The 27,375-nt window shown below is 41.5% G+C and overlaps 3 protein-coding genes across 9 annotated transcripts in view; all 3 read left to right on the top strand.

Annotated features, from left to right (window-relative positions):
• The window catches only part of LOC125763820 (diacylglycerol kinase theta), a 30,104-nt gene extending 23,089 nt beyond the window's left edge, over nucleotides 1–7,015 (top strand). For all 3 annotated transcript variants that reach the window (XM_049427365.1, XM_049427363.1, XM_049427367.1), the window contains one exon: nucleotides 413–7,015. In XM_049427365.1, coding sequence (XP_049283322.1) covers nucleotides 413–559 — 147 coding nt within the window. In that variant the 3' untranslated portion in view covers nucleotides 560–7,015. The remainder of the gene's footprint in view (nucleotides 1–412) is intronic.
• Nucleotides 7,016–9,585: 2,570 nt separating this feature from the next.
• Nucleotides 9,586–11,132, top strand: LOC125763824 (transmembrane protein 179). Its single transcript, XM_049427376.1, has 5 exons — nucleotides 9,586–9,698; nucleotides 9,787–10,036; nucleotides 10,107–10,250; nucleotides 10,313–10,474; nucleotides 10,555–11,132. Exons 2-5 carry the CDS (start codon nucleotides 9,927–9,929, stop codon nucleotides 10,829–10,831), a joined length of 693 nt encoding a protein of 230 aa, XP_049283333.1. The 5' UTR covers nucleotides 9,586–9,698; nucleotides 9,787–9,926; the 3' UTR covers nucleotides 10,832–11,132.
• A 443-nt stretch (nucleotides 11,133–11,575) lies between these two features.
• On the top strand, nucleotides 11,576–27,285 carry LOC125763822 (mucin-5AC). 5 transcript variants are annotated; one of them, XM_049427369.1, is made up of 5 exons: nucleotides 11,576–11,696; nucleotides 11,963–13,683; nucleotides 22,780–22,981; nucleotides 23,055–23,166; nucleotides 23,241–27,285. In XM_049427369.1, exons 2-5 carry the CDS (start codon nucleotides 13,659–13,661, stop codon nucleotides 25,701–25,703), a joined length of 2,802 nt encoding a protein of 933 aa, XP_049283326.1. In that variant the 5' UTR covers nucleotides 11,576–11,696; nucleotides 11,963–13,658; the 3' UTR covers nucleotides 25,704–27,285. The 5 variants fall into 5 exon arrangements, with proteins under 5 accessions (XP_049283326.1, XP_049283327.1, XP_049283330.1 ...); XM_049427370.1 differs by having other exon boundaries at nucleotides 11,578–11,673; XM_049427373.1 differs by having other exon boundaries at nucleotides 11,583–11,673; nucleotides 12,822–13,683.
• Nucleotides 27,286–27,375: the final 90 nt, after the last annotated feature.

Genomic DNA, 27,375 nt, shown 5'->3' with positions numbered 1-27,375 from the left:
AATCAATCAACAAACTGCAACAACAATACGATCATCAAATGAAACCAAAAAAAAAAAATATTAATATGAAACAAACAAACCGAATCATCTTTTGCGTCCATACCATATTTGCTTTTGTACTGTTTATACGAAAAAAAACAACCCCCCCTCAAAACATTCGATGTGAAACATGTGAAACGATGTGACCCAACGTCAACGAAACATTTTCTATCACTGTTATCACTACTCGTTATACTAATACATGCATAAAACTACAATGAAAAAAAACAACAACAACAACAAAACTAAAACCCCGTAAACACACACGAAAACCCCTACAACAATTTTCTAACTCTCATTGGACCGGACGGCGGCGGCACAACGACGATGATGATGGTGCGCAATACACACAAAAAAAAACAATTGTGCGTAGGCAACAATGTTGAAAAAAATGAAAGGAAAAATGAAACGACGCAACACCGAGCCGACGATGCAGGTGATGGGTCCGTCGGGGATCCAGATGACGCTGGCCGCACCCCAGGAGCCCGACGAGGTCGACTCCAATAATACAGATTTTTGAATATGGTATAACGAGCGATTAATTTAACGTGCTTCGTCGTTTGCGGGTGTTTCGTGGGGGAAGGAGAACTAGCGAACAAGGTTTGGAGAAAGGAAGGAAAGGAATGGGAAATGTGTTCTATTTCGAAAGAAACTAAAAAACAAAAAACCCCAAGGCAAACTATTATCGCCCTCTATCGTCACCAGCATCACCACAAACACCCAACATCTCACAAGATATAAGGACACGCACTAGCTACCTTGAAGGTCTGTTGCTGTGGCAGGATTACATACAGTTTGGCCCATGCTAGACCATTAGCATTGCTGCAGTCATCTCATTGCAGGATGTTCGATCGCCAATGATCATGTTATTTCCTCTCTACTTATTCCCGAATCTCTCTTCATCTTTGTTGCCAAATCCCAATTTCTCATCATCTGCAAATTCCAGCATTTCCTTCATTTTATGTACAGTGGGCAATATATGGATCATGCGTTAAAAAAAAACCTTGTTACGAAACCAATCTACAAACAAATGCATAGCAATGCTGCAGTAATGTTTCCTACGGTCATCAGGAATTTTCCAAACAAAAGGAAATTGTTGGTCTAAAACCCTCAAAATCTCGTAACCAAATTCCTATCCGAGTGTGTTTGTGTGTTTGTATGTGGATACGATTGTGGTGACCAGCACAGATGCTGACACATAGTAAGGATCCTGAGGAAAATGTGCTCACATGGGGACAGTATATTAAGCGCAAGGGACGATCGAACGAACCGCTCGAACATAACCTTCTCCCACACACACTCACACACGCCCACAACAAGGCTAGTTAAAGGCGAACACCTTTCGAAGCGCGCATATAATAATGCGAAGAAAAATAAGCATGCAAGCAAACGAAAAAAAAACAAACAATCCGTGTGTAAAATAATAATAAAGAACAAAAAAAAACAACTCAACAACAATCACTGCAAAAAACCAATAGCGCTACTATCGGCAGCGAAACACACAGAACGAACACTGTGTACAAAGTTAGATAACAATAGTGAAAATATAGAAGCGCATCTCTTTCCGCCACGCGTGTAGAAACCGTGGTGAAGCTGGGATGGAAAAGCGACAAACATCTGTACAAAAAAAAAACCACATGAAACACGATAGCAAAAACTCTATGTATCTTGTATGTGTCTGTGCGTGTACGTGTAGTAGATAATTCACGTCAAAACTAGAAAGAGTGTAAGCGAACGGAGTTGAAACAAAAGCATAGAAGTGGAGTAAACAAATTACTGAACAAAACAAAGCAAAGCAAAAAAAAACACAACCACACAACCACACACACACACACATACGGCACATGGGAAAGTTTCAGCAAACCACATGCAAGAATAAAAAAACAAAATCAATTGCGAAACCAATTGACACCCGATTAGAAAGAAAGCAAAGGAAGAAAGCAAGCAAAGCAAATTTATTCAAAATACTATCATAGCATAAACATAACAGCAAAAAAAAACACAAAAAAGTAGCAAAAACGCAGAAATCGCGCAAAAACACAATAGTAGAAACAGCAAGGAAGGAAGAAGAAAACAAAAACAAATGCATTATTAAAGCAGCTAATAACAAAGCAAAACGGGGTGGTGGGTGATGTAATGGTGCGCAAAAATAAGCGAAACCAACAAACAGTAGAGCAAATTAGTAAGGTGGACATCAACGCAAAGAAGTTAACGAAGTGTCGGTTAGACGGTTGCAAGGATGTCAATGTTTTGGCACCAATTTACGCAAAAATACCAAAAACAATCGATTTTCGCAATCGTTGTGCAGCACAACATATTCGAACACTCAAACACACATAAACCCCTAGCACGCTCACACCGCCACAGTAAAAAAAAACACACACACACAGCTTAGTGAAAACACAATTTCAAGGGAACAAACAACATCCAACTGCAGCAGCATCAAACATCACACAGGTTGCGATTCAACTTCAAACAGACCAAACGATAGCACAACAGGAAACAAATCAAACAAAACCCACTCTTAACATAGACAGCTCAGTAACAGAAGAAGAAATAGCCGAAACGAAAAACCGATGAGGACAATTCCAACACAGAAACACAAACGGAACAGACAAGGCATACAAACGTGAATGAACGTTAAATTAATGGCTCTTTACTTGCACGACGAAGCGAAGCGGGGCGCGGTTGGGAAAAGATGTAGAATAGACGCATCTAATGTAGGGTATAGGCATGTGTCTGATTTATAGAACGGTAACCGGTACAATCCTTCCCAAGTGACAAAAAAAGGACCTTACAGTCTCCTAGGACATTGGAGTCCGGAATGTGAATGGGTTTTTCTGTGTTCTTTTTTTATTTTTTCCTTTGGGATTAGAAATTCGAAACAATTACTATATTTTGTATGTTCTTGAAAGATTTGTTTTTCCTGTTGGGAAATTTTTACCTACGAGAGGTAACGTTAAAGTTTCATATAGTATAATAATTGTTCGATGACAACAACAACAAAAAAAACGGTAAATTTCAACATGCCCAAAACTGTGTCTAACTTCCCATTGGAATGGTTTAAAGCCAGCTGCAAGTACATACATTACATACATATTTCATACGATCACGTGCCAGAAACGTGCAATCACAATCGATTGACGTACAGTGAACCAAAAAAATAAACAGAAAAGCATTTTTTTTGTAACAAACATTAGTAAAAAAAACTCCCACTGTTAATACCCCAATGTTAAGGAAACGTTGTCACGAAAGTGTGAGTGTGTGTGAAAAAAGAAATGAAGAAAAATCTATAGAAACGGATTAGAAGTCAAGGCTAGTAAATGGAAAATAAAATTACTCTAAATGTTAATACGAATTTAGGTGGCACACAGAAACACGGGGCAGATTTCTTTTTTTTTGGGGGGATTTTGTTTTGTGCGAACGCATCAGAAGCGCCCAAAAACCGTGCCCAATCAGCAGGGAACAGAGACAGCTAAGCCAGCTAATTATGTAGTGAAAGGATCAAGCTGGTAATCGGAAGCAAACATTCGATCGAACGTTTACAAATATGATCTCGATGTGAATGTTAAGTTGGCTAATTTTTTTTAAATTTTTTTTTTTTGTTTTTCTGGGCAACCAAATAAGTGTTAGTGTTACAAACTTATGTTACATGCAACAGTTGCCACGCAAACTAGGGCAGCTGTTTGGGTTCAAAAATTAAAAGTTCCGCACAAAAAACATAGAATCGACGCTTCATAGTCGCATTTCAGAAACAATGTGTAGCGGTGCGTGTTGGGAGTATTTTGTTTTTTGTTTATAGTAATTTTTATTAGATGTATACGTAAGCAAGGTACGGAATGGACCGAACGATCACAAAGAAAGGTGCAACAAAACAAACGCACAAACGGTCCTTGATCGACACAGATCGGCACAAGTGTCGGCACGAAAGTATTCATAACACACAGACACACACACCCACACACACCCATACATCCATACAAAAACATTAACACATCCAATGTTTAGTCACCGAACACACGAATCACGTACAGCAAAACAAAAGTAGCAACATCGGACAAAGTGATGCTACAATGTCTTTATAATTGTAAAATGTAATTACAACAATTACGTTACGTATGGTATTTTACCAGCTTAAATAGTTATACAACATTACACATACACTCACACAAACACTCAAGAAACAGGAGAAAAACACAAGAAACATTCATGTTTTTGTCGCACAAACTCACGTAACAAATAAAACAAAAACACACACAGAGGGACACAGTGCTACAGTTCAGCATCCAGTTTTTCTGTGTGAGGAACCCTCATAAATACACATACACACGCACACATACACACATAGTAAATGAGGACAGGGAACATTCTATTGCTCGATTAGTACAGTTCAATCGAGTGTACGGAGAGACAATGTAATGTCAATCGGAGTAAAACAAAATTCGAATCCAAAATCCCATTTTCAACATCTTTGTGGGTGTCGTACTAGAAATGAAATCAAACACAACGAGACACCATCCCATCGATAGCGAGATCAAAGCACAACACCATCCGTCGTGGTCTGTCGTGCGCAATATCGGACAAACATACATACAGCAAAACACGTACGGCCACAAGCCGACAATTTGAATTGGCGCACGGTTTAGCTAATGTTCATTGCGAAGCCACGAACGAACATGGTTGGACGGTTGAATGAAACATTCGTTACTCGTTGATATCAAAATCGCGATCACGCGATCAATAGCTTCCGAGCGGTGGGGAAAAACCGCCCTTTCGCCCTGGGAATGTCAACGGGCGAACGCGCACGAACGCACGAGTTGATCTGCAACGTACAACTAGCGCGACACGTTGGTACGTCGTTCGGCCGATTGGACATTCCCGGGCGGCATACACTTTTAGTTCGTAGGAAGCATCGAAAAGAAGTTGTAGGAAGAACCACACACTAGCAAACAACATCCCAACGTGAGCAAATGTATGAGTGTACGAAACGAAAACAAAAAAAAACATCACTAATGAGGAATGTTTGCCAGAGGCAAATTTACTCGCAAATCCAACGAAATGCGGTCGACCAATCATTCTTACGTCCCAGGGGCACATTTCCCATAATGCTAACGGACAGCGTTTTCCACAATCCTGACGATGGAACAGTACGGGTGTTTGTTTGTCGTGCAAGTGTTCGATTTGTTCGATCGATCGAATGATCGAGCTGTGTGAATGATCTTCTACTTCTACCTGTGTGCGTGTGTGTGCATGTGTGTGTGTGTGTGCGTGTCGTATGTTTGTAGTACAAACATCGTCAATCTCGATCGCGGGATACTGTGGAACTATGAAAACCGATGCCGTTTAGCGCTGTTGGGAAACTGGAACCGAATGCATTGGTTGTCCACATTTTGTTCATCTCCACATTCGCGGAGACGGAGATGTACCACCGGTATAATAACTTCCCTTTCCACCAGCCAACCAGAGTGGAGTTGGAGGAAAGGAAGGCGCGCATGGTTTAGTTTTGGGCAACAGCGAATAATGGAATTGCGCGCTTTACAATGTTAGTTTCCGATAGCCTTTGGGCTACGAGTTTTGATCCTCGGTTGATGCGATTACTTTACGTTCACGGCTCAGTGCAGCTATACTAAGCAAGGGCATCGGTGAGTTGGATATGGGTTGAGAAGTGATCCTTCTCGACCAACTCCAATTCTGCCCACTTCTTTGCTGATGTTGACCTCCTTCCTTGCCGGAAAAGGAAGGACTGTCCATACATCGGTCTATTCCAACCCGTTCCTTCCCCAGTTCCGCTCTATCATTGTATCTATCTGGTCGCAATCTACCGGCCAACGTCCCAGAGAATCCTTCAAATCTATCTCACCATCGAGAAAAGGGTAGGGGCTCAGTGTCACTAACTCATCAGCAATCACCATTTCCGGCCACCACCATTCACCAACCAACAGTGTAACGCACAACGTGCAGTCAAACTGCATTCGATCCTCGGGGCGATTCTGGTGCATCCGTTTGTGGCTTTACTTAGTCTATGGTACCGTTGACCGGGTCGGGTACGTTTGTATTTTTAGCTTCTTTGCTATTTCTGACTCACGTACGCTGTGACGGCAGAATCTTCTAATTACCCAGAATACACTTTACTCGTACATTACCAACTTCCAACCCGATTCCATGGATTCCCGCGCTGGAAATGATACGTTCGTGTGGACTTCATTGTCTGCAATGTATCAAATCTCCACAAGACGGTGAATTTTCACTTGTACTTGTACTGGCCATCGATCACGATGGCAGAAAGGAAAACCCTGTTTATCCTTGCCGTTACCGGTCTCAAAAGCAAACGGAACGTGCCAGGATATGTTCCTCACCGGGATCGTAATGTGATCGTAAGAGCGATGAGAGTTAGTAACACATACCCGTTTTTCGATGGTGACAATCCCATCCACCTTCAACTTCATGACAATGCCGTGGCATTAGGCACGGTAGCTCCATAGGTAGTTTCGGTTCGTTAATGTTATCACGATTTGGAAGTCACCACATATTGTATCGTCTTCCGGTTTTCTGTTCAGCATTGTTCGATAGTTAACGATATTTCGCTTGGTTCGTTAAATCCCTCATTTACATCTTATGCTCAGTTAGTCACTCATACATTTGGCTCGCCAATGCACGCACCAATCGTCGGTAAACACAATCAAACCCAAATCATTTGTGCGATAAGGCTGCATTGGCGCTAGCTGGACGATGGTAAAGTCGAAAACGTTCAAGTATTTTCTCCGTTGTTTAAAAATCCTTTTTTCGGTTCGTATTATCCAATTGTGGTGCATGAGTGTGCGGAGTAATAAAATGTATAAGAAAAAAAAAACAGTCACACACACACAAGGGAACTACAACATAATGGTCTAGTTGGTATGTAATGATAATAGTAATGCAAACAATTATTATTACTATAATTAACATGTAATAAGGACAACAAAAAAAAAAAAACAAACGTGCCTAGAGGCACTTTGATGAGCATACAGAATACAGAGTCAGTCTAGGCAAGATGAGTGAAAAAAATGAGAAAATAAACTGACCATAATATATTGCAGTATATCCTTCTAATGAAAACGTTGAAATAAACCCAAAAAAAAAATCTCAAGATAGAGTTGATGTAGTGTCGAAAGGAGTAAGAAGATAATCACGAAAATCTTGACAAAAAAAAGATACAAAATCATTAAAAAAAACCCAAAAATATAACATAATATAACTGAATATGACAAAATCACAGAGCAAAACAAAGAAGAAAGAGAAAAACAAAAAAACACATACAATTCGTGAAAGGAAAGGAAAACGTATCGAAATGAGCGTGACGAAAGTAACAACGGGAAAAAAATTAGCACACACACACAAAGAAAACAACACAAACAAACACAGACTGCAAGTTAGCAAAAGGTTTTCCAGGTCGTACACGTGCCAAGTTCTCATGTACATATGGCGAATACGGCAATGCTATGACATTCACTTCCATCGGCTGCTAAGAACAACTAGTACGAACTTTACTAGAACCTGCACACCTGTTTAACAAGCGTGAAGTGAAGTGCCCCCCCAAAAAGAAAAGCCAAAACCGATGCACCTGTGAAACGTAATTTTGGGTTTATGGGGATTCCAATGGTTCCCCATAAAAGGATATGTCCGATCCGTCTGGTGAAAACGTTACCGATCGTATCCGTATGATGATTTTCCGTACGCATTGCCATGTGCAACCGGTCCCCAATTTTGTGGCAATCTTTTTTGAAAAGATTGGCCACCTGTCGATGGTTTGCTACAGACGCAATGCTGCCGGATTATGCGCAGTACATCATTGTGAAACGGTTTGGTGATCAGCGGCGATCGGATATTGACGGAGGCAGATAAATGCAAACGAGAACAAAAACCAGTGCATTGTTTCTGCATGCATCGGCTGTCATGTGGGGCCCTAGTGGGGCAGATCGAACCTAAGGCACAAAATGACCAAAAAGGGGCAATGAAAGAAGGTTGATGCAATTTGTAAACTGCAGCATTTCAGTGACCGACAAAAATCGATGTAAAATCAAAAGTGAAAATAAAAAAACAAAGAAACAGCAACATCATTCAACCAAAAATCGCAAAAAAAACAGGCACTGCAATCTGAGAAACTGAGGTAATGGAGTGCAAATCACCTTAGGCCATCGGTCGCTCGGTTAGTTCACAGCGTAATGGCATTTCATTCATTCACGCGTAATATACAAGGGAGTTTAGCATAATAAACAACTAAATCGTTTGATGCGCAGTGTTTGCTCCTCTAGGGAGGGTAGTGAAAGAAGGAAGGAAAAAGAACAGAACGAAACCAAACCAAAACTACACAAAAACCCAATTGAAGTAAACGGAAGCAAGGTACACGGTGTCGCTTAAATCAATGCAACCCTAAGGGCGAAAACGTACTGGCAAACGTAGATACATGTGGCATGTAGTATCGATGTAGTGGAGGTGTCGAGAACGTGAGCAAACAGGAATAAAAACGCGAAGGATCCCATCATGAAACATTACGCTAAACAGACAGGAACATAGCGAAAGAGAGCATGCAGGAAATAGTAACAAACAAACAAACAAACAAACAAAAAAATCACGAGAGCAAAAGAATAGAGAGATCGAGAAACAATACCTCCGGTAGCAAAACAGTGAAAAAAATACATGCATAAGGAGTATTAAAAAAAACGATAATACAAGATGCAGAGAATGAGAAAACAAAGGAAACAAACAAACAAAGAAAATAACAAAAATAATAATAATAATAATAATATTAATAATAGCAAAGCCACTAAAGAGAATAACACAAATGAGAAGAAGAAGAAAATGAAACAGAGGATAAAACCAACGGTTACACAAGAGATCGGTTACTGCAAAAGAGGAAAACAGAAGAAATACTATTAACTATTTAATAATTATTATAAAGAAGTGAATTATATAAAGTATATATATATATAAATATATGTGATTATAAATAGGTTAAACATAATTTGTCAATAGCAAGAACAACAAAATATATATATATACATATATGTATAATTAAAATATACACAAATCAGTAAAATTGATATGATATGCTTTATTTATCATTACGTTGATATAATGTTGATATATCACATTGCTTATACAACAGGTTACGAAACGTTGGTAAGTTTGGGATTTACAAAATCCTCATCACTCGTCAATGTTTCATGCCTTCAATGGACTAGATACTATGAAGGTAGAAGCGACGAACACAATTCTCTAGTGCAACCTGGGTCGAAACTGCACCAGCGTATCGCTGGTTACAGTTATATTCATTTCAAGCTTCTAGTCCATCTTTTTCGAAAACTTCTCACTATAGATTAATATAGAAACCACCGCAACAATCGAAGAAAGAATACAAACTACAGAATACTTGATCGTTTACTAGAAATATATATAAAACGCTTACATTTTTGAACAGATTTAATGTTAATTTACATCGATCAACAGTATTTACATCATTTGTTCAAACTGCTGTACAAATGTGCTTAATCCAACTGTAAAATGACAACCAAGCAAAGTATTCAGTCTGACCATGTGAACGTATTCTGTATTCAATGTGACTGTCAAAATAGCATTGTTTACAAAAAAGCGATATCGCTGTGGAATTATTGAAAACAAAGGTGAATTGATAGAATATTTTTGTCACTTTTTCCCATTAATTGAACATAATTTAACTGAATATTAATTTCCGTTTTGTATGTGCACTAGATCGAGGCGTAGACAGGGCAGGCTCTCGAAAACTGAACATTCTTTTGCCTGATTTTCCGAAAGAGAAGGAAGAGAAGGCCTTATCGGATTTTGTGCATCTGCTCTGAAACCGGCAGTGGGGCTGATGCGCCATAAAAGAAATGGCTCTTTCTAATGTTATAATACTCAGCCAAATCGTTGGCCATGTGTTTGCATTCATTCTTTCGATGTGTATCTTCATTCCACTCGCGATTCACGTTCGGTCATTTGAGTGAGTCATACCGCCACTCCTGTTTGGTTTGGTGTCTACTAAATGATGTATGTTTTTCTTTTATTTGCAGCGGGCACTGCTTACTGTTTACCACCGGTACATGGCAAGAAAAGGATGGTCTTTTCGATGTAAAGTGGGCATCGGAAGCATACTGTAACTATCCCATCGTCGTCGGTGTTTGCTTGTTCATCATTGCCGGAGTCCAAATCTACAGGTTGTTTGCTTGGTCAGTACGACATGACGCGCGTTTGTAATGCTTTACACTTTCTGTTACAGGATGGCTTTATTGGCGTACCGCGAACTTGAGAGTTCCTTCTTGGGATTATTTTTCGACGTGGTTTTTAGCATTTCGCTCTGTACGATGACTCTAATTGCCGCTATCACTATCACTCTTGGTTTCATGGCTTGGTGCGGTGAAATGACTGCGCGTTTTCCATCGTAAGTTTTTTTTTAAGCGTGTCTAGCGTACGGGGTAATTCTATTTCATACTTACAAAACAAACGATCTTTCCGGTACAGGTGTGACATAGCAGATGGACAGAATATAACGAACGTCGAACTCAACATTCAAACTTCCGGTTTCTACATTGAAATGGGCACGGCACAATTTGGTGCATGGGCATCATTCGCGACCTGGGTAGGTTTGTCAGTTTTTTCATTACTAAAGCTTATCAACAACCATCAGGTTCGCAATATTCGCGTTTCGATGTACATCGAACGGCAACGCTTGGTAAACGAAGAAGTTTATCGTAATACCACATCCGAACTCCCATCTGGAGCGCTGAGTGATAACTAAACGTACAATACTGTTTTTTTGCTTTCCGTGTAACACGAACCAGTACGACTGGCTGTCCAGAAGAACGAAAGTAATGCAAATTAATATCGAATAAGAACATCAATTAAGATATTGTTTCCTTATATTACTGTCATTGTATTTCGTGTATACAGCTTTATTTTTAAATTTCTATGTTCGTATACTGTTATCGCACATTTATTAAATTTATTCAGCGAAGCGAAATTCCATTACTCTCTTGCACTATGGTGGAAAAGTGAAATACATAACTATAGTAGGAAATAAATAAAATAACAAAAAAGAACATTATATTTTCCGGATGATTGTATTCTGTCGAAAGTGTCCGTAGTGTGACTAAAATTTTTAGCGATAAGCGGTTATCTTTTTTAAAAAAATTCACTATTCACATTACATTGTGCAATTTGAATTGAAGAAAGGCGCTACAAAAATGGGATGATAAGACTAATCTGATACGAACCAGCCTTCATTCTGGGCATGATCGTAGAATTATGTCGTACTAGCATAAGTCACGTTTGCGGACGAAAATAGTACGGGTCAGAATATCGCAATATTTTCTTGAAAAGGGTTCTAGGGCAGACTTGACCGATTTGAAACAATAGGTATTATGAAAAGAGCGTAAAAAATCCATTTCGGCAGAACAAAAGATTGAGAAAGCTGATGGCTGTCAAGCTAAATGGTCTATGGTCGCCACCATTGTGAACAACTGTCAAAATCGTTAAATGACACAACCTTGCGTTTTGCGTATACCCAAACGCTGATTGTTCACTGCTGGCCAGCCCAATCGAAGAAAAAAACGCACACGGACACAGACAAGACAAAAGCTGGTGCGTAAGGAGGCTCGTCGCAGGTGCTCGCGAGCGTGTTTAATCTACTCTGTTTTGGGAAAACGAATCCATTCCGTGAATTTTCCTTATTACCACAGGGCAGCAGTAGAACGCGTGCCCATTACCGTGTCGCAGGTTTATCCCGTGCATGATTGAGCGTGTGACACGTTCCGTACCTGTGTGCGTGTGTGCGTGTGTGTGTGTTTATTTGTGTACACCGGGATTTTCCCTTTTTTCTCTGCGGAAGTGTAAATACAAAAGCATTAATCAGAACCATCTTGCCCCACAGTTTGTGACGCGTACCGCGTACGGTTGAATTACGGTGTAAGAAGGTCATCTTCACCGCCCTGAGGGAAAGCAACCGACAGGGGACAGAGAAAGAAGCAAAAACGTCAACTGCGGTGATCTCTGCGGGCTTGCTATAGTGGCTGTGTGTGTGTGTGTGTGTTGGACAGGAGTGAGTGAGTATGCGGGTATCCATTTTTGCTGCGATCTCGCAGTAACATTCAGTCGGTCGGTCGTGTATAAAGCAATAGCAGAAGGACCTGTCGGATACGGCGGCCTTGTATCCTGGCACACCGGTTAGTACCATTTCCGGTGACACAAGGAAATAGGAAGTGTCAATCTCTAGGAAGGAAGGAAACGTATGCCAAGGTGGACACCTTTTTTTGATTGCCAGACATAATCATATCAATCGTAGCAAGGCGTTTTGTTGTTCGAACGTAGCTGCATCATCGTTTCAAACTTAGCCCGCTGCACTTTCGTTTGGATTGGTTACTAGTCCCAGTACGGCAGGGTGGTGACATCAAAATGTGCTGATTCTGCACCGAGGAAAGATTATCGATAAAGTAAATCGCCAACACCCGGGCCGAAAGATTGGTGTCCGGTTGGACACACACGCATACGTACGGTAGCGAGGAAAGGAGCAGGTTGGATAGCGAATGTGGCCGCACAGTGCACACGGTGGTTGTTAAAGCGGAAAGAGATTGCTGAACGCGAGCGCCCGCGTGTGTGCGTGTGTATGTGTGTTTGTGTTATTGTGGGGCATTGTGTGTGCGCCGTTGGTTGACGACGGCTAATACGCGATATGATGGTGCTTTAGGGAGAGAGCCTATCTCATTATACCATACCTCGAATGGCTTTTCTAGCGCGGCCGTTCACGGATCCCAATGCTTGCTATGTGGTCTGCAAGAAGTACTAGTGAATGTGTGAGTTTCAAATAGTAGAAGTGAAAAGTGAAAACATCAAACACCTCATCCGAAGACGGGCGCAGCAGCAGCAGCAGCAGCTCCATTCGTTCCATTTCTCTCTCTCTTTCTCTTTCACTCTATCTTTTTCCCTTTCCTGTGCCGTCTGGTGCCTGGTGTGGATGGTTGATGTGGCTGGCTCTGGCATACCCTATTGTCGCCGGCATCCGTCTTTCCTCCGTTGCCATCTTGGGCACCGAATCCGAACCGAAATCCACCCTTTTTAATAATATCATTCGGTGCGGGACACCGAAACCGATCCCCACTTCACGCCCTGCTCGGACCACCCGGCCTCGGGACATTAAGCTGCTCCGGTGCTGCGGGCTGTGTCCGCGCCACGGCTATTATCCAGCGGAGCGCATCGGGAAAGGAAAAGCGAAAATCTTCGAACGAATCCGTCCGGCGGTGGCAGCAACCAAACGGGCAAAAGAAAACAAAATCCGTACGAACAAATACAGGAAAAGCCCTGCCTCCCCAGCACTCCTCCCCCATTCCCATTCATTTTACACACATACACAAACACTTGAAGGTGGTGATCGCGAAAACATCATCCACACATCTTGCAATCCAAACCAACGTGGCGCGCCCCTATAAGGGCTCCTAAAACGTCGACAGTAGCAGCGTGTGGTGCATATACGTGACATTTTAACTGAGTGCCGACTTGCCGACCCCGAGCCCTGAGACATCTTTTTACAGTCCAAAATATCGCCGGAAACAATCGCACGCAACGGACTCACGATGGATCTTTTATCGAAACCCGAAGGTAAGCAAGGCGGAAATAGGAATCTTTCAAAAATATGTTCCCAAATAAATGGCAAACAGGATCAGCAAAAATGTTAGAAAACGCACCACCACGATGCGTTGTTGATACACGGAACGTACGTGTGATTTAGTCACCTGTAGTATTTGTGCATGGCCCGTAAAGAGAAGCTCGTACGCCGATGAAAATGGTGAATCATCTGATACTGTGCATTGCGTTAGTCAGAAAGCACCTCAAACCGCTGGTATTTTGAAGGGAAGGAATGAAATGTTACTAATATTATGATTATTCAAATCAACATTAAATGCGTATGACAACGTGATGCGGGGCGGCCCGGTGGTGCATGTGAAAAACGGCGCCCGTCCACACGGCAGGGACCGGGTTCAAATCCCATCCGGACCGTCTCCCCGTAGCATGGACTGACTATCCTGCTACGTGGTAAAATAAGTCTTGATACGGCCAGGCCGTTCTAACCGAGCAAAAAAAAAAAAAAGACAACGTGATGTTTTGAGGTGAAGCTAATAAAGAAATGAATGTTTTTTCGCATGGCGATGTGTAAATGACGTGTATCTGTGCCATTATTCAACCGACTGTCATACCTTCTACGTCCTCAGGCAGAAAGCATAACTTCATTCGATCTGTCTCTAAACAATGAACCGCACACACACACCCTTGTTGGGGTTTTTAATTAACTCAACATAATAGCTTTCACACTTAGACGTGTGTGTGTGTGTTAGTGTCGGCACCCGGTGACAGCAAACCAAAACGTTCTATACTAAAAGGATTACGACGGTATATCAGCCTATGTTGTCATGTTTCCGTTTGACCTAGTTTTCTGGAAATGGGAATTCGCATCGATGTTACTACCCATTTTTCTCTGACCTTTCTCAACACTGTTTCCATGGTGGTGTTTTTGCTGATATTTACACTTCTTATGCATGGTGGACTACAATTTTTATCCAGTACTACACTCTGCAGCTGTCAAAAGTTCAACGAACCTTTGCAGGAACTACTGTAATACTCAAACCCTCCCGGGGGCCGGTTGTCTTTCGGTGAAGGTCCGTTTCACTCTGTAAAGTTCTGGGTTGCGTAGGCGGTCGGTTCAGCAATATATCTATAGTGACCTACATTCACTCGCTGTAGCGGCAAAAATTGCTACTGGGAAATGTCAAACAAAATATCAAACCTATGGCCCTATACTCATTGAAGTCGAAACAGTTGAGTTTTGCAAATTGTTTCCCATACACCAGTGTAACGTTCGTTTCTACATTCTGAATCATTTTTTACACTTCCTTTATTTCATAGAAATTTTCATGAGATAACAGGCTCATACTCTCCTCCTAGTCAAGGGTTGATCCACAAGACCAACGTGAAAAAAGTAATCTTTAAAGAACCATTTAAAGAAAAAAGGACGAAAGATCCGTATCCAACGATAAACACGTTATATGGATCGATTTGCAATAGGGATGTCCTGTTCCGAACGTAGAGCATCGCAAGATATGGAAAAAGATCAATTACAGGATGCCATCGGCTCTGGTTAGAAATAAAAAAGTAGAAAAGTGTTGATACGTTTTGACTGTTCGGATAAATAAAAGGAAAAAGGGGGAAGCAACAGGAAACTGTTTTAATTTACATTATATGAATACATTCTCATCATTTCAAGAGCATCAATATCGCTGATCTCTGCTACAAAAAAAATGCAATCAATAAGAAATATGTAATTTTATCTCGAAACCATTACATTCTCACAGCACGTACGTTTCCATTTTATGAGTAAGATCAGCATCGCAATGAGATGTAAAACAAAACAAGAAAAAAACGCCGACCGGCCTATCATTTCGAGGATGACTCAATGCGTGACTAAATCGAACGATGATTTCTCTGACTGTCGATGAAGGTTGCCATCCCTACGCGGGAGAATCTAGGCCAGACCGCGACCATGGCGGCCACACCCAAGATTCAAGATTAAAGCGAAGAAGACAACGGGAAACAACACGACATTTCTATTGCTTATGATACGAATACAGACGCTCGGCCACAGACCAGTAGGACTGTCCTTCTGAAGCCCTTCCGTTGTGTCATTTTTATGTGTGTTTTTTTTTGCCATAACCATTGCCAGACTTTCCGGGGTTTTGTGTATATGTTTGTGTAAAGTTAGTTAGCACCGTACTTACAGGGATGTCGCGTCATCGCGCTTAACGTTGATAAGATTATTGTAGCGACTAGTGCGCTCTGTTGTATATATACACATACACACCATACGTGCAAAGCGGATGTTGTAAGTGCTTTTTATCGCACAAAATAAGTAAAACAACAACAAAATGCACAGCACCCGACAGCGTGATAGAGAGCCCGGGGTAGACCTGGTAGCGTTATCATTTATCCTATCTTTGCTCCGTTGCTGTCGGGTTTCGATGGAAAGCGTATACGAAAAACTTTACAGAATACTATATAATAAATATCTCACTTTTTTGTGTGTGTTTTTTTTATTGTTGCGTTTGATACAATTCCACCAAATATCATCAGCTGCTTTGAGCTGTGGCTACTAGACCGTCTAAACAGTAGTTATAGACATTTACGAACTGTTTGTGATCATTGCTAATCAACGTTTGCAACGTTTCTACCACCCCAAAATGTGAAGCACGATCATTGATCATTGTTTTTTTTTATTTTGCTTCAACCGATGTAACACCGGTTTATATTGTCAGCAATAATGTCTATATTCGCCGTCTTTGAACAGTAATTTAGTGTTTGTGCTTTTTAATCAAATAAATAATAATCGCATTTTGCTCTCAACAGTTTGTCTACAATTTTCTACCCCTGCGGAAGCACAATGACTCAGAAAACCCCAAGAAAGTGTTCGTCACATGATGGGTTATAGTTTGTCCCTTAAAAATGTTCCAGTTATCTAGCGTCATGTGGCGCCACTTATCGCAATGACTAAATGTATGATTTTGTACGAAGCACACGAACAAAAAACAACACAACACAAAATTGCTAAACCCTATTACATTCTTTGCACGTTCAGAAGCTCCGTACTTTGGCTTTTTTCCCATCAGCTCTCGTGTTGTGCGTGCGTGATCGCATTTTTATCATTTTTTTTTCGTCAAAAGATACCTTTTTGTTTGCACTTGCGTCTTGGAAAACATGGTCTAAAGAATCATTTGAATATCCCGTCCAAATCTTCTCCAAATTTTGAAGAGAATTATTCACTTTACTGTGTATAAATTTATATTAAACCTTTTGTAAATTTAAATTTAATCAGGATTAAATTATATTCCACACAGTACACACTTTTATGTTTGTTTATTTGTTTCTAATAGATAATAACATAAATAATGCAACAAACAAAAAAGCTTTGACTTATTCATTATACATTAAATAGATTATTTTTCATAATATTTTCAAAAGTCATAGGTTCCTCCACAATTTCTCCACATCGATCGCCGGTAACCGAAACTGGTGCCAATGTAAATGAGATTAATTTCTCCTAACTGAAAACTTCCCTGTCTGACTTTGATAAAAACAACAAAATCACTTCATCCGTGGGTTAAAAAATATTATTAAAACATTATCTTTCGTGTGCTCGTATCGTATAATAGATTTCAGTGAACGTTGGAAATTCAGTTGTCGCTACAATGCACCGGGTGGGTTTTTTTATATATTTAAAAAAAGCGAACACGAGCGGTTAAAATAATCGTTTTGTGTTGTTACATTTCTCTCCGTATCAAGAGAAATCGTTCCGTCCAATTCGCCACCTTATGCTGTGGTGCCGCCCTTCAAAGAGCATCCACTATCTTATCGTTTGTTATCTGCCGCAGTCAACTCTCGACCCGTTCCTATTGTTTTTCTAATCGATTTTGGTCGAATGGTCACACTGCTGCTGCTGCTGATCGATTAAGTTGTGGCACATCCGTACTCCGTCCGCGACCGAAGCTTTAAGCTCAAGTGATGTGGACCGGCTTATGAACGACCGGAACGAATGTTTGATTCACTTTGTTTTCGAAATATGTTTTAATATTTCATACCCACCTTTTACTAAGTCTCTCTCTCTCTCCCTCTCTCTCTGTGGCATTTCTTTACGCATATGCAATAACCAGCATACTGACATACTTACCTTCGATGTACGAAAAGCTACTCTTTGCTTTGTCCGGATGAGTCATGTGTAACTTTGCAACAACAAAATTTATGGCCATCAATTTGCATACGAACAATGCGTTTGTTCCGTCTCGTTTCAGCGAATTGCAGGTGATCGGTACATTCCCCCACCTCCGTGTACCAAATACCAACGGACGGGTTTATACGCATAAAACTATATGAAGGAATTTTGGAATGAATGTTTTTATTCGGACACTGTGGTTAATGTTCGAATAGGCTAGAACTAGTCTTTTATATAAGATATAACATGAAAAAAATCATTCATTTTTAAATGATAAATTTGAACATAACCCAACAATTATGTTTTTTTTTTCAAATTCTATTTCTATTTATGATTTTTATGAAAAAACTTGTAATTTATTTACTTTATTTATTTATTTATTATATATTTTATTATTACGCCATTTAGTGTGTATAATTTTCACAAAGAATTTTCTCCTTGTACTTTGCCTTATTCCGGTATAAACTGTACATAATGTTTTATATTATGTGGTCACGAAATATATTTTGGATGACAAGTGTTTCTATTTGAATGTACTTGTAAATGTTGTGCTAATTGAATCTTTTGAAAAGAATCATTCATATGAATCTTCAGTGAAGAGTCATTAAAATCATGAGCCGACTCCTAAAATATAAATCATTTTTCATGAATTCAAAGGAATCCTCAACGATTCATGAATCCCTAATGATTCGCTGTCAACAGACTTAAATTAAAAGAGCTGACCGTTGCGGGGAGAGAGGGGCATGGACTTATTTCTGAAATGCTGAACGGTGGTGGAGGGGGCTCGAAACTCTAAGGATTTACAATTCAGTGAGGATTCACGAAACTTCAAAATAGAGATTCAGAGTCATGCATTCAGTTCAAAGATTCGTTCAGATTCATGAATCTTAATCTGATTTATCCAACACTAATATTTACGAGTAAGTAAATAACCATTTTTTAAGGCATTAATAATTAGTTGTAGGTGAAAAAGCGATATTTGGGTGCAAAATTGTCACTTGTTTATCCATAACACAAAGAGAAATGAATTTAAAATAAAAAGCCAAATACTAGTAAATTGTATGAGGAATATCACGCGAAAATTTCAAGTCGATCAATTTCAAGCCTAATTTCTATCATCGACATATTTTGTGTACCGATTTGCAAAGCGTTATTTTGAGGACAACTAATCCACTAATGCTTTAACATCATATGAAATATCTTGTTCTGTCTGTACTTAACACGAATAACATTTTCGATGTCATACGAATGTACATACGATCCTCCGATGGTCATGATCGCGTACGAAGACAGAAAGCCAACTTTACTGTCCGCTGTTTGTTGTCGCTGTTGCTACTACTGATCTAATACCCACTCGCCTATCGGGTGAGGCTGGTGTTGTGCGTCTCATTTGATGATCACACCACCATCCAGTTCGGGACCTGTTCATTTCAGGGCCAACCGGGTGATGATGTATCACTTTATCGGCGCGTTTGACTTTGGGTGTCGCCTTGCCCATCCGGCTAATGTTACTTGTTTTGTGCCATCTAACAGTGGCCACAGCAGTGTTGCATAATACTATCAAAGCAGCGTGTCAAATGTTTGATTTTTTTTAATTACTGTAAGCCAATCTTCAATGGTTGATGGACGTTATTAAAATTATAAAAAACAGGCTTTTTGACGAGTATCGCGACTATCCAGCTATGTTAAACACAAGTCAAGGCCAAGGTCAAGGATCTCCTGAAATTGTTCTTTCAAAATATGAGGAAGCAAACCGAGTATGATGATGTATAGTACCTTAAGAATTGCTATACAATTATACTTCATTTCTATAAAATCATATCCATTTCGTGACGAACAATTTTGAATACTTTTTCATTATCTTTATCCTTTTGAATTTTTAAACGACTTTGTGATAGTTAAACACATTTCTAGTGTCTAGAGCCATTACGCGGTTTATTGATTAAATTATGCATTTTGAATGCTGATGAATAAATACTATTTTAAATCATGTTGATTTACATATCTAACTTTTTTATTGAGACTTGACTATTGAAAGGTGGAAAAGAATGTAATTGATATAAATGTTTCTTAACATAAATATTAAAGTATGTACTTAATACATAACTTAATGCTAAGCCTTTTAATATTAAAGTTTCGTGGTATAGTTTCGATCAGTCCATGCAATCGGCTGCCTGTTCAGATGAGATTCTGGTCCAGGTACTTCGGTGAAGTTTGAAGGCTCTTCGCTGAAACTAAATAGTCTGCTTCTTCCTATTGGATTTAAAAAAAAACCTTTACTGGTCCTGGCCTATCATCCAGGCTATCCAGCCTATCCAGTCGAAAACATATCCAGAATGTTGAGTCATAACTATTTAGCGATTGCACTATTTAACCGCCCGTAAACTCTTGATAAAGATTTTTTATTGGTCACAAGATTTGTTTGTTTTTTTTTTAACAAAATAGGAATAATATTTTTCAGTAGACTTGACAAACAAAACTCTATTCTAACCACACATACTTCAACTTGGACAAATTTCTACATTCAAGACTTCGCTAGCCATGGTCGGTCGAAGCTTAAGTTATGCATTTATGCAATCCCAGAACTGATCTGAATACTGATACAGATAATAGAATAACACTGGACGTATGGCCATCCAACGAATAGAGCTGTGGATGACTCAAAATTGAGGTTTAGTGATGAGGCATTTGGTAAAAAAGGATCTCACATTGGATTGGCGGATCCAATCCGCGACAATCTACCTTGATTCGTTTCGACACTAGAATTGATAGATATTTTTTCCTTTTAATCACATTAACTTTTGGTATTAAACAATTCTACCCTGGTTGATGTTTGTCTTTTACTTGTTTTGTCTTGTTTTTAGTGATTGAACATTTGACTATTTGACGGTTAAGTTCATAGTACAATAATTAAAGGCAAACACTTAATTAGTGTGTTATCTAAAATATTTATAAGGGACAAAAACTCACAATCACGTCAGTTGACCTTTCTTTAAATATTTTCATACGTATTAAAATCGTTTTGGCAATCAGTTTGCTCAGAACTGGCACAATCCATCGGCCATTTGCAACATTCCTGTCGTCATTCCTGATGATGTCACAGCACACAGTCTCACTAGAACTCGTTGCCGTATGAATGTGGTGACGGTGTGGTTGTCCAGAAGGGTTTCATAAAAACTTCATCACAGGTTACCCGAATCGCTCCATAGTGCACCCATGCGAGTCATACATCCAGCATCACTTTTAAGCACTGCTGCTCCCCTTATGTCACCGTGGTCAGAGAAACGCACAGAAAAGTACGGGTTCCACCATTCAGCAGTAGGCAGCATCATCATCAAACACCACCAAAAAATTCGTATGTGAAAAGGCATGCGGCAAGTGACGACGAGATTCGGGACGGCCACACCATCCAATTCTCACGTGTCTAGCGAGTCTTGCCCATCGAAAGAGATTCTGTGTTTTGCTGCTTGTTCTTACATTTGTCTTTTGCTTCCACAAGGCAGCTAAGTGGCGAAGATCGAGCTAAAGATCGACGACTACTTTAGCTTTATATGAAACGCAGCAACGATCGAGCGAGGATCGAATCTATGCGTGCCTGTGTGTTTGTGTTGTGTGTGATGTGGTCACCACTTTGGCGGTTGTTCACCTTTTTTAATGTTGTAGTTACCGGTGTGCCCGGTGAGACGCATCGTGCCTCTTTTTTTTGTTTAGGTTCCATGTTTTGTTTTCGATTCTTTCGTTCGTGCGTTCGCTCCCACCAAACGATTCACTCACACTCTCACTAGGGGCTCGGGTGGCCATTCCATTCCGTGGTGATCTCAGGTGTGTTGTGCTCTTTTGAGCGGCGCTGTACTGTTGTTGATGGTCCTAGGCCCCTTAGGGCACTTAGCTTTCCGGGGGCTTTCCAAATCGGATGCCGTAATCGGAGGAGCATGGTGGAACCCAAGTTTGAGGTTTTACAACCAACTAAAATAACTCTGATATTTTTGGTGAAGAAGGAGCTTTTATTCTATAAAAAGGGATAGTGTGTTGTTTTGGAACAATTTCAAAGCGGGGTGACATCATTTGTAAGTAAATGCTAAGAGACTTCATGACTTGGTTCTGATGATTACCTTGATGATCGTCATAAACTGTGAAGTGAACTATATATTTGTGAATCATTCGTGCATAAAGCTCCACCGAAAAACTCTGCAACCCTGTAATAATGGGTTTGCCAGATAGGTTCAGACAGATTAGAATCATCGTCTGATCTTTAACGTTAGCGTGTTTGCAGCACTGGGTTCCACTTTTCCACCATCGTCAGGCGCACTTTTGCGTTCGTCCGCTCTAGACCAAAAACCAGGCCAAACCTCTGGTGCAACAAGCGTGCGTTGTTGTAGTTGTACAAAAGGGGAGGGAAAGTGAAACATGGGAACAACCACCCAACTTACCTTTCTCGGTTCCCTTTGCCATCATCGGCTACTCGAGTCGAGGGGATAGGTTTAGTGTAGATATATCCTCATAAAGCGGTATCGTTTTCCAGTTCTCGAGCACGCAGCAAGTAAAAGAAAGACAGAGAGAGAGAGAGAAAGAGAGAGAGTTCCAAGCATGATCAGGGCTAACAGGCAATGCTCTAAGGTGCGGACCTATGCTTGCACGATCCGTCACTGATCGTAGCTTTGTCTCGCAAAGCAATAGACGTACATTTATATAGGTTAAACCCTACTCATGGCCCTTCTCCCTTTTCTTTATATGTCAGCAAATGTGCAATGTGCGTTTGCTGCAGAATTTCAATTTGACGAATGTTTATCGCCCCCAAAAAAACATGTTTAGTTTCTTGCCAATAGTGAAAGAGTCTTCTGATTTAAATATCAAAATGTAATTTCATATTTGTTCTACCAGCAGACAAGCATGTGTGCAAAAACCATTTACTAATACAAGCACATTTGTCCTACTTTCAGTGAGCGCTGTCGTCGAGTATGACTACGCGGCCAAGGAACCGGACGAGCTAACGTTAAAGAAGGGTGCCATCATTACGAACATCAAAGTGCAGGATGGTGGCTGGTGGGAGGGCACACTGGTCACTACCGGGCGTACCGGTGTGTTTCCGGACAACTTTGTCCGTGTGCTAGAATCGCAGGATAAGAATCAAGTCGTCCTAAGGTATTTAATAATAGATAATGGGTTCCATTTCGGAATGGTGTAACATAATGGTTCGTTCTTTCCTACTTTACAGAGATAAAAGTGCAACGCTGAATCGAAGGTGTAAAGTCATTTACAGTTATCAAGAGAACAAAGCGGACGAACTAACGCTAGCGGTTGGGGATGTTATTGAATTTTTCGAAGAGGTAAAAACATTAGCACATATATTCTACAGGAATGATCCATTAACCGCGTTTATCTATTTTGTTGTGTTTTGTAGGTCGAAGAAGGATGGTGGCGTGGTAAGCTAAATGGGCGAGTCGGTGTGTTTCCATCCAATTTTGTAGAAATGATCGAATCCGTATCGCCAAAATCGTCCAGCCGGAAGAGTGGCAACGTCGGTGGGCTCGGTGTAACGGCGATCGATGGTACCGGCCTGGCAGGCACCGGGTCGTTAGGGATGAGTCTTTCCAAAAGCAACAGCCTCAACAAAAGCCGCACGAGCTTGAACAGCTCGAGGGAAGATCTTGATCGGCACGATGCACCATCGCTACCGCCGAAACCCGTCCGGGACTTGTGCAAGGTACTGTTCGCTTATCAACCGGCCAACGAGGATGAGCTAAAGCTGGTCGAGGGTGACATTATAACGATCCTTTCGAAGGATCTGCCAGATAAGGGCTGGTGGAAGGGTGAACTTCGTGGTCGGGTTGGAGTATTTCCGGACAATTTCGTTTCGTTGCTACCACCGGAAGGTGGCAAATCGTCGGCTAACATATCGGCATCGGTTCGGTCCCTTGCCAGCACAACCACCGGTGCCGGTAATCTACATCATCCGGGTGTAGTGTCGCCGGTTAAGGATCCGCTGCACGTACCGAAACCGGACCGTCCACCAACGGCTACTAAGATGCAGATGTTTGGCAAGCAAACGTCACTCAATTCGTCCTCTACCACAGCTTACCGCAAGGAAAGCTTCGGTTCGAAAGATTCGTTGAACGAATCCACTGGCAGTGTCGGGAGTGTAGGTGGCGCAGGCTCGGTGACCGGTTCACCGACGTACAATAGTGTTGCAGCACACCGGAAATCACTCGAAAACAAGAACACGGAGAATTCTGCGGCGTCAACGGGTACCATTGGGGGTGGCGTCGTGACGGAGAAACCTCCACGCAAAAGTCTGGAAAACAAAGCATCGGAAATACGCAAAAGTTTGGAAAATCTGGACGACAAAAAGGCTACACCACCACCGGTGCTGGGGAAAAAGCCACAAGTTCCGATAAAAAAATCGCCCTCCATTACCAGCGTCACAGGGAATTTGTTTTCTGGCCTAAAGCAAAAGGTAAAAGGTGGAGGACCATCGATGGAAAAGGACAAATCATCGGACGAACGGGACGGTATCGGTAGTAGCAAGGTGCGATCGGAAATAGCGGACAACGGCGATAGATCGATCGTTGGCGAACGGATCGATGTGGAGCTGGGTCACGTTGAGCGTGGCACCTCCGTACTGAAGGATATGCGTGCGAACCGTGCGAAGGCACCGAAGCGACGGCCACCCTCATCACCGAGCAGTATTATTACAACCGATCCGAATGCCACCGGTATTACCGCCAACGGTAGTGGTGGTGGTGGTGGTGCTTCGCTTAGTAATGGCAATTCCGGGCTCTTCAATCAACTGTCACTGTCGTTCGAGTCCGATAGTGTAAAACCGGACCTGACGACCAGTGGTGGACCGCCGAGCGCTAACAATTCCTTCGGTGCCAGTTCGATCGTGTCGGGCGACGGTGAGGAATCAACGCCAAAGGTACCGAAACCGCGCGAGTGGGAAAAAAATAAAGTACCGTGGATGGACGAGTTGAAGGCGAGCCAGGCCAAGAAGACGACCGCGGCCGAAAGCAAATCACCCGAGCATCATCACCATGTGACGTCCTCGCAAAACAGTAGCACCAGCAACAATAGTCACGTACAGGAAGAATCGAGTATTTCCAAATCATTCCATGCAAGCACCACTACCACCACCACGGGTGGTGGTACACCGCCTGTTCCGTCGGGTAATGCTGTCCGTGCCCGACTGATGGAACGGTCCGCCACGACGACGAGCGTCCCTTCGGAGAGCAATCACGCCACCAGTACCAGCAATATGAATAGTTCCTTCGATCTGATTGCGTCGTGCAATCGGAAGGAAACGGCCGCATCTACCGTCAGTAGTAGCGGTAGTGCGCAGCAGCAGCAAACCGTCGACACATCGAGCGTGAGCGCCATGACCAAATCGATGTCCGCTCTGTCAACCACCACGACCAAGATTGCCATTTCCTCGTCATCAACCGGGACCGTTTCCTCGACAACGGCGGTTACCGAAAACAACGGTACACATGAACCGGCAGTGTCGGCCACCGCACCATCCCCGAACAGTCGCCCGGTCAGTGTGAACCTTCGGAGTACCAGCATTTCACCAACGCCACAAAATCGCAATGCGAAAACGATCCACATTGTGGGCAGTAGTAGCACGGGCACGTCTGGCGCCATTAAACCATCATCGACCGAATCGGCGAACGTAACACCAATTTCGATGGAGAACGTTTGTGGCCGGGTACAGGAACTGGAGCAGAAAGTGAATCGTATGGAGCGACAGCTCGCTGCACAGAACGGGCTTATCGAGGAACTAACGCGTATGTTGCGCGGCGAATCGGATAAGGTGAAGACGCTTCAGAAGGAACTAGAAAAGTACGCCCAATGTGTTACGCAGGTATGATGAATGGAGTAAAATGGCACAACAGAACCGCGATAGCACCACGGGACAAGATGAAGAGCGAACACACACAAGTGGCGACATTCTTGCGATCGCACTTTTAGGTAGTATTACATTTTATTCATAGGTTTTCCTACTACTACTACTACTACTAGCGGTGATCGATAGTGATCGATCGATCCGCATACGACGGACCTCCGTTTTTTTGTTTTTTGGTAAACCATTGGCCGATTGTGTAATCCATTTAGTTATTAGGTAGAAACGGCGGGCCCCCGTTGTACAGTGATTGAATAGTGACGTAGATCATTGGTAAAAGTGAAACGATCACCACGAGCGAATGGGTGTGGTGTGCTTGCAGCAACCAGAAACTACTAAGTAACTTGTTGGACTTGATGGAATTAGAATTTAGTACTCTTTCGGTACTTTAGTATCATTGCCATTGAAAAGAAAAGGGAAACTTGGTCGCGCTGATAGTGATCGGTTAAGGTTATCTGCTTACTAAAAAAAAAGGTTTGAAATTCTAACTATGAATTGTGTACATGTACGATAGAAATTAGAAGAAGAAGGAAAAGGAAACGATACAAGTTCCATACAATTGAAAACCCCAACGCGCAATAATGGCAAGTGGAAGAATGTATTATCAATTATTACTTTACTTACGAAGTGGTTTCTTTCCTTTTCGGAGAGAGAGAGAGAAAATCGTACGTTTAAATGAAGCGAATCGGTAACGTGGTAACGCTGACGCACACAGGACAATGCCGAACGACGTAAACATAATATAGTGAATTAACAGTAAGCTAAGATTATTTCCTATCGATCATTCCAATCGCTTTTTGATTTTTTTTTTTCGCTAGCAACGCTGATTAGAAATCATGGATAATGCCTAAAGTATTGACACCATAGGAATATTAGCGAACGATGTAAAATTGTAACGGAAGATAAATATATTCCCCGTTTCCCCTTCCCTGTGGAGTGTTGTTGCGCTACGATTAGAGGCCCCACAGCCACACGATCATCGATCCTCCTCCCCGCGGTACAACAGCAAATGGAAATATGCAATTGAAACAGCAACAACAAAACAAAAACAAACAATGAAGAAAGACGATTAAGGGATGCGGAAGACTAACCCTTGACACTAACGTTGGAACGAGAGCTGAGATATAATTATGAGAGAAAAAACCCCGAACCCGGTACGGATTTACCTAGGGGTTTGTTGTGGCTTGCTTTTTTTATATAATATACAAAAACACACATGTATTCTACAGCTACAAAGTTTCCTACTCCGCCAGACGTAAAACGTTTATCCCCCGTGTTTCTTTTGTTTTGTAATCCGTCATCAAATAGCTGATTAGTAGTATCTAGTGTTATGCATTTTCGTCAGTAAAAAAAACTAAACGCGCGTACACAATACGTTTCGCGTATGATCGGTAAAATGGGACCGCACGCACACACACATACCGGTATGGCTGCGGAAGGAGCGCACCAATCATGTTGTGCAGTAGTTATATTGATATACCTTAGTGTACTTAAGTCGCGCGCGAAAAAAAGATGATCACATTAAAATATGAAAAGCAACAGTAATACATTCCGAGGTAGTTTTGTATTTTCATTTCAGGATCCGAATTCCGAAACCAGGAATCGAAATGAGTCGGGTCAGTAGTGTATGTGATGAACA

Source organism: Anopheles funestus, chromosome 2RL (genome assembly GCF_943734845.2).
Source record: "Anopheles funestus chromosome 2RL, idAnoFuneDA-416_04, whole genome shotgun sequence".
NCBI lineage: Eukaryota > Metazoa > Arthropoda > Insecta > Diptera > Culicidae > Anopheles > Anopheles funestus.
Note: the sequence above shows the minus strand (reverse complement) of the source record. Positions and strands in the feature narration are given on the sequence as shown.

What these genes read in the sequence shown, in the direction of transcription:
- LOC125763822 (XM_049427369.1), top strand. Translation starts at nt 13,659, where the DNA reads ATGGATCTTTTATCGAAACCCGAAG. An exon ending in AAGAATCAAGTCGTCCTAAG is followed by an intron (nt 22,982 to 23,054) that starts GTATTTAATAAT and finishes CCTACTTTACAG; the next exon opens with AGATAAAAGTGCAACGCTGA. An exon ending in TTATTGAATTTTTCGAAGAG is followed by an intron (nt 23,167 to 23,240) that starts GTAAAAACATTA and finishes TGTGTTTTGTAG; the next exon opens with GTCGAAGAAGGATGGTGGCG.
- LOC125763824 (XM_049427376.1), top strand. Translation starts at nt 9,927, where the DNA reads ATGGCTCTTTCTAATGTTATAATACTCAGCCAAATCGTTGGCCATGTG. An exon ending in GCCGGAGTCCAAATCTACAG is followed by an intron (nt 10,251 to 10,312) that starts GTTGTTTGCTTG and finishes TTTCTGTTACAG; the next exon opens with GATGGCTTTATTGGCGTACC. An exon ending in ATGACTGCGCGTTTTCCATC is followed by an intron (nt 10,475 to 10,554) that starts GTAAGTTTTTTT and finishes TTTCCGGTACAG; the next exon opens with GTGTGACATAGCAGATGGAC.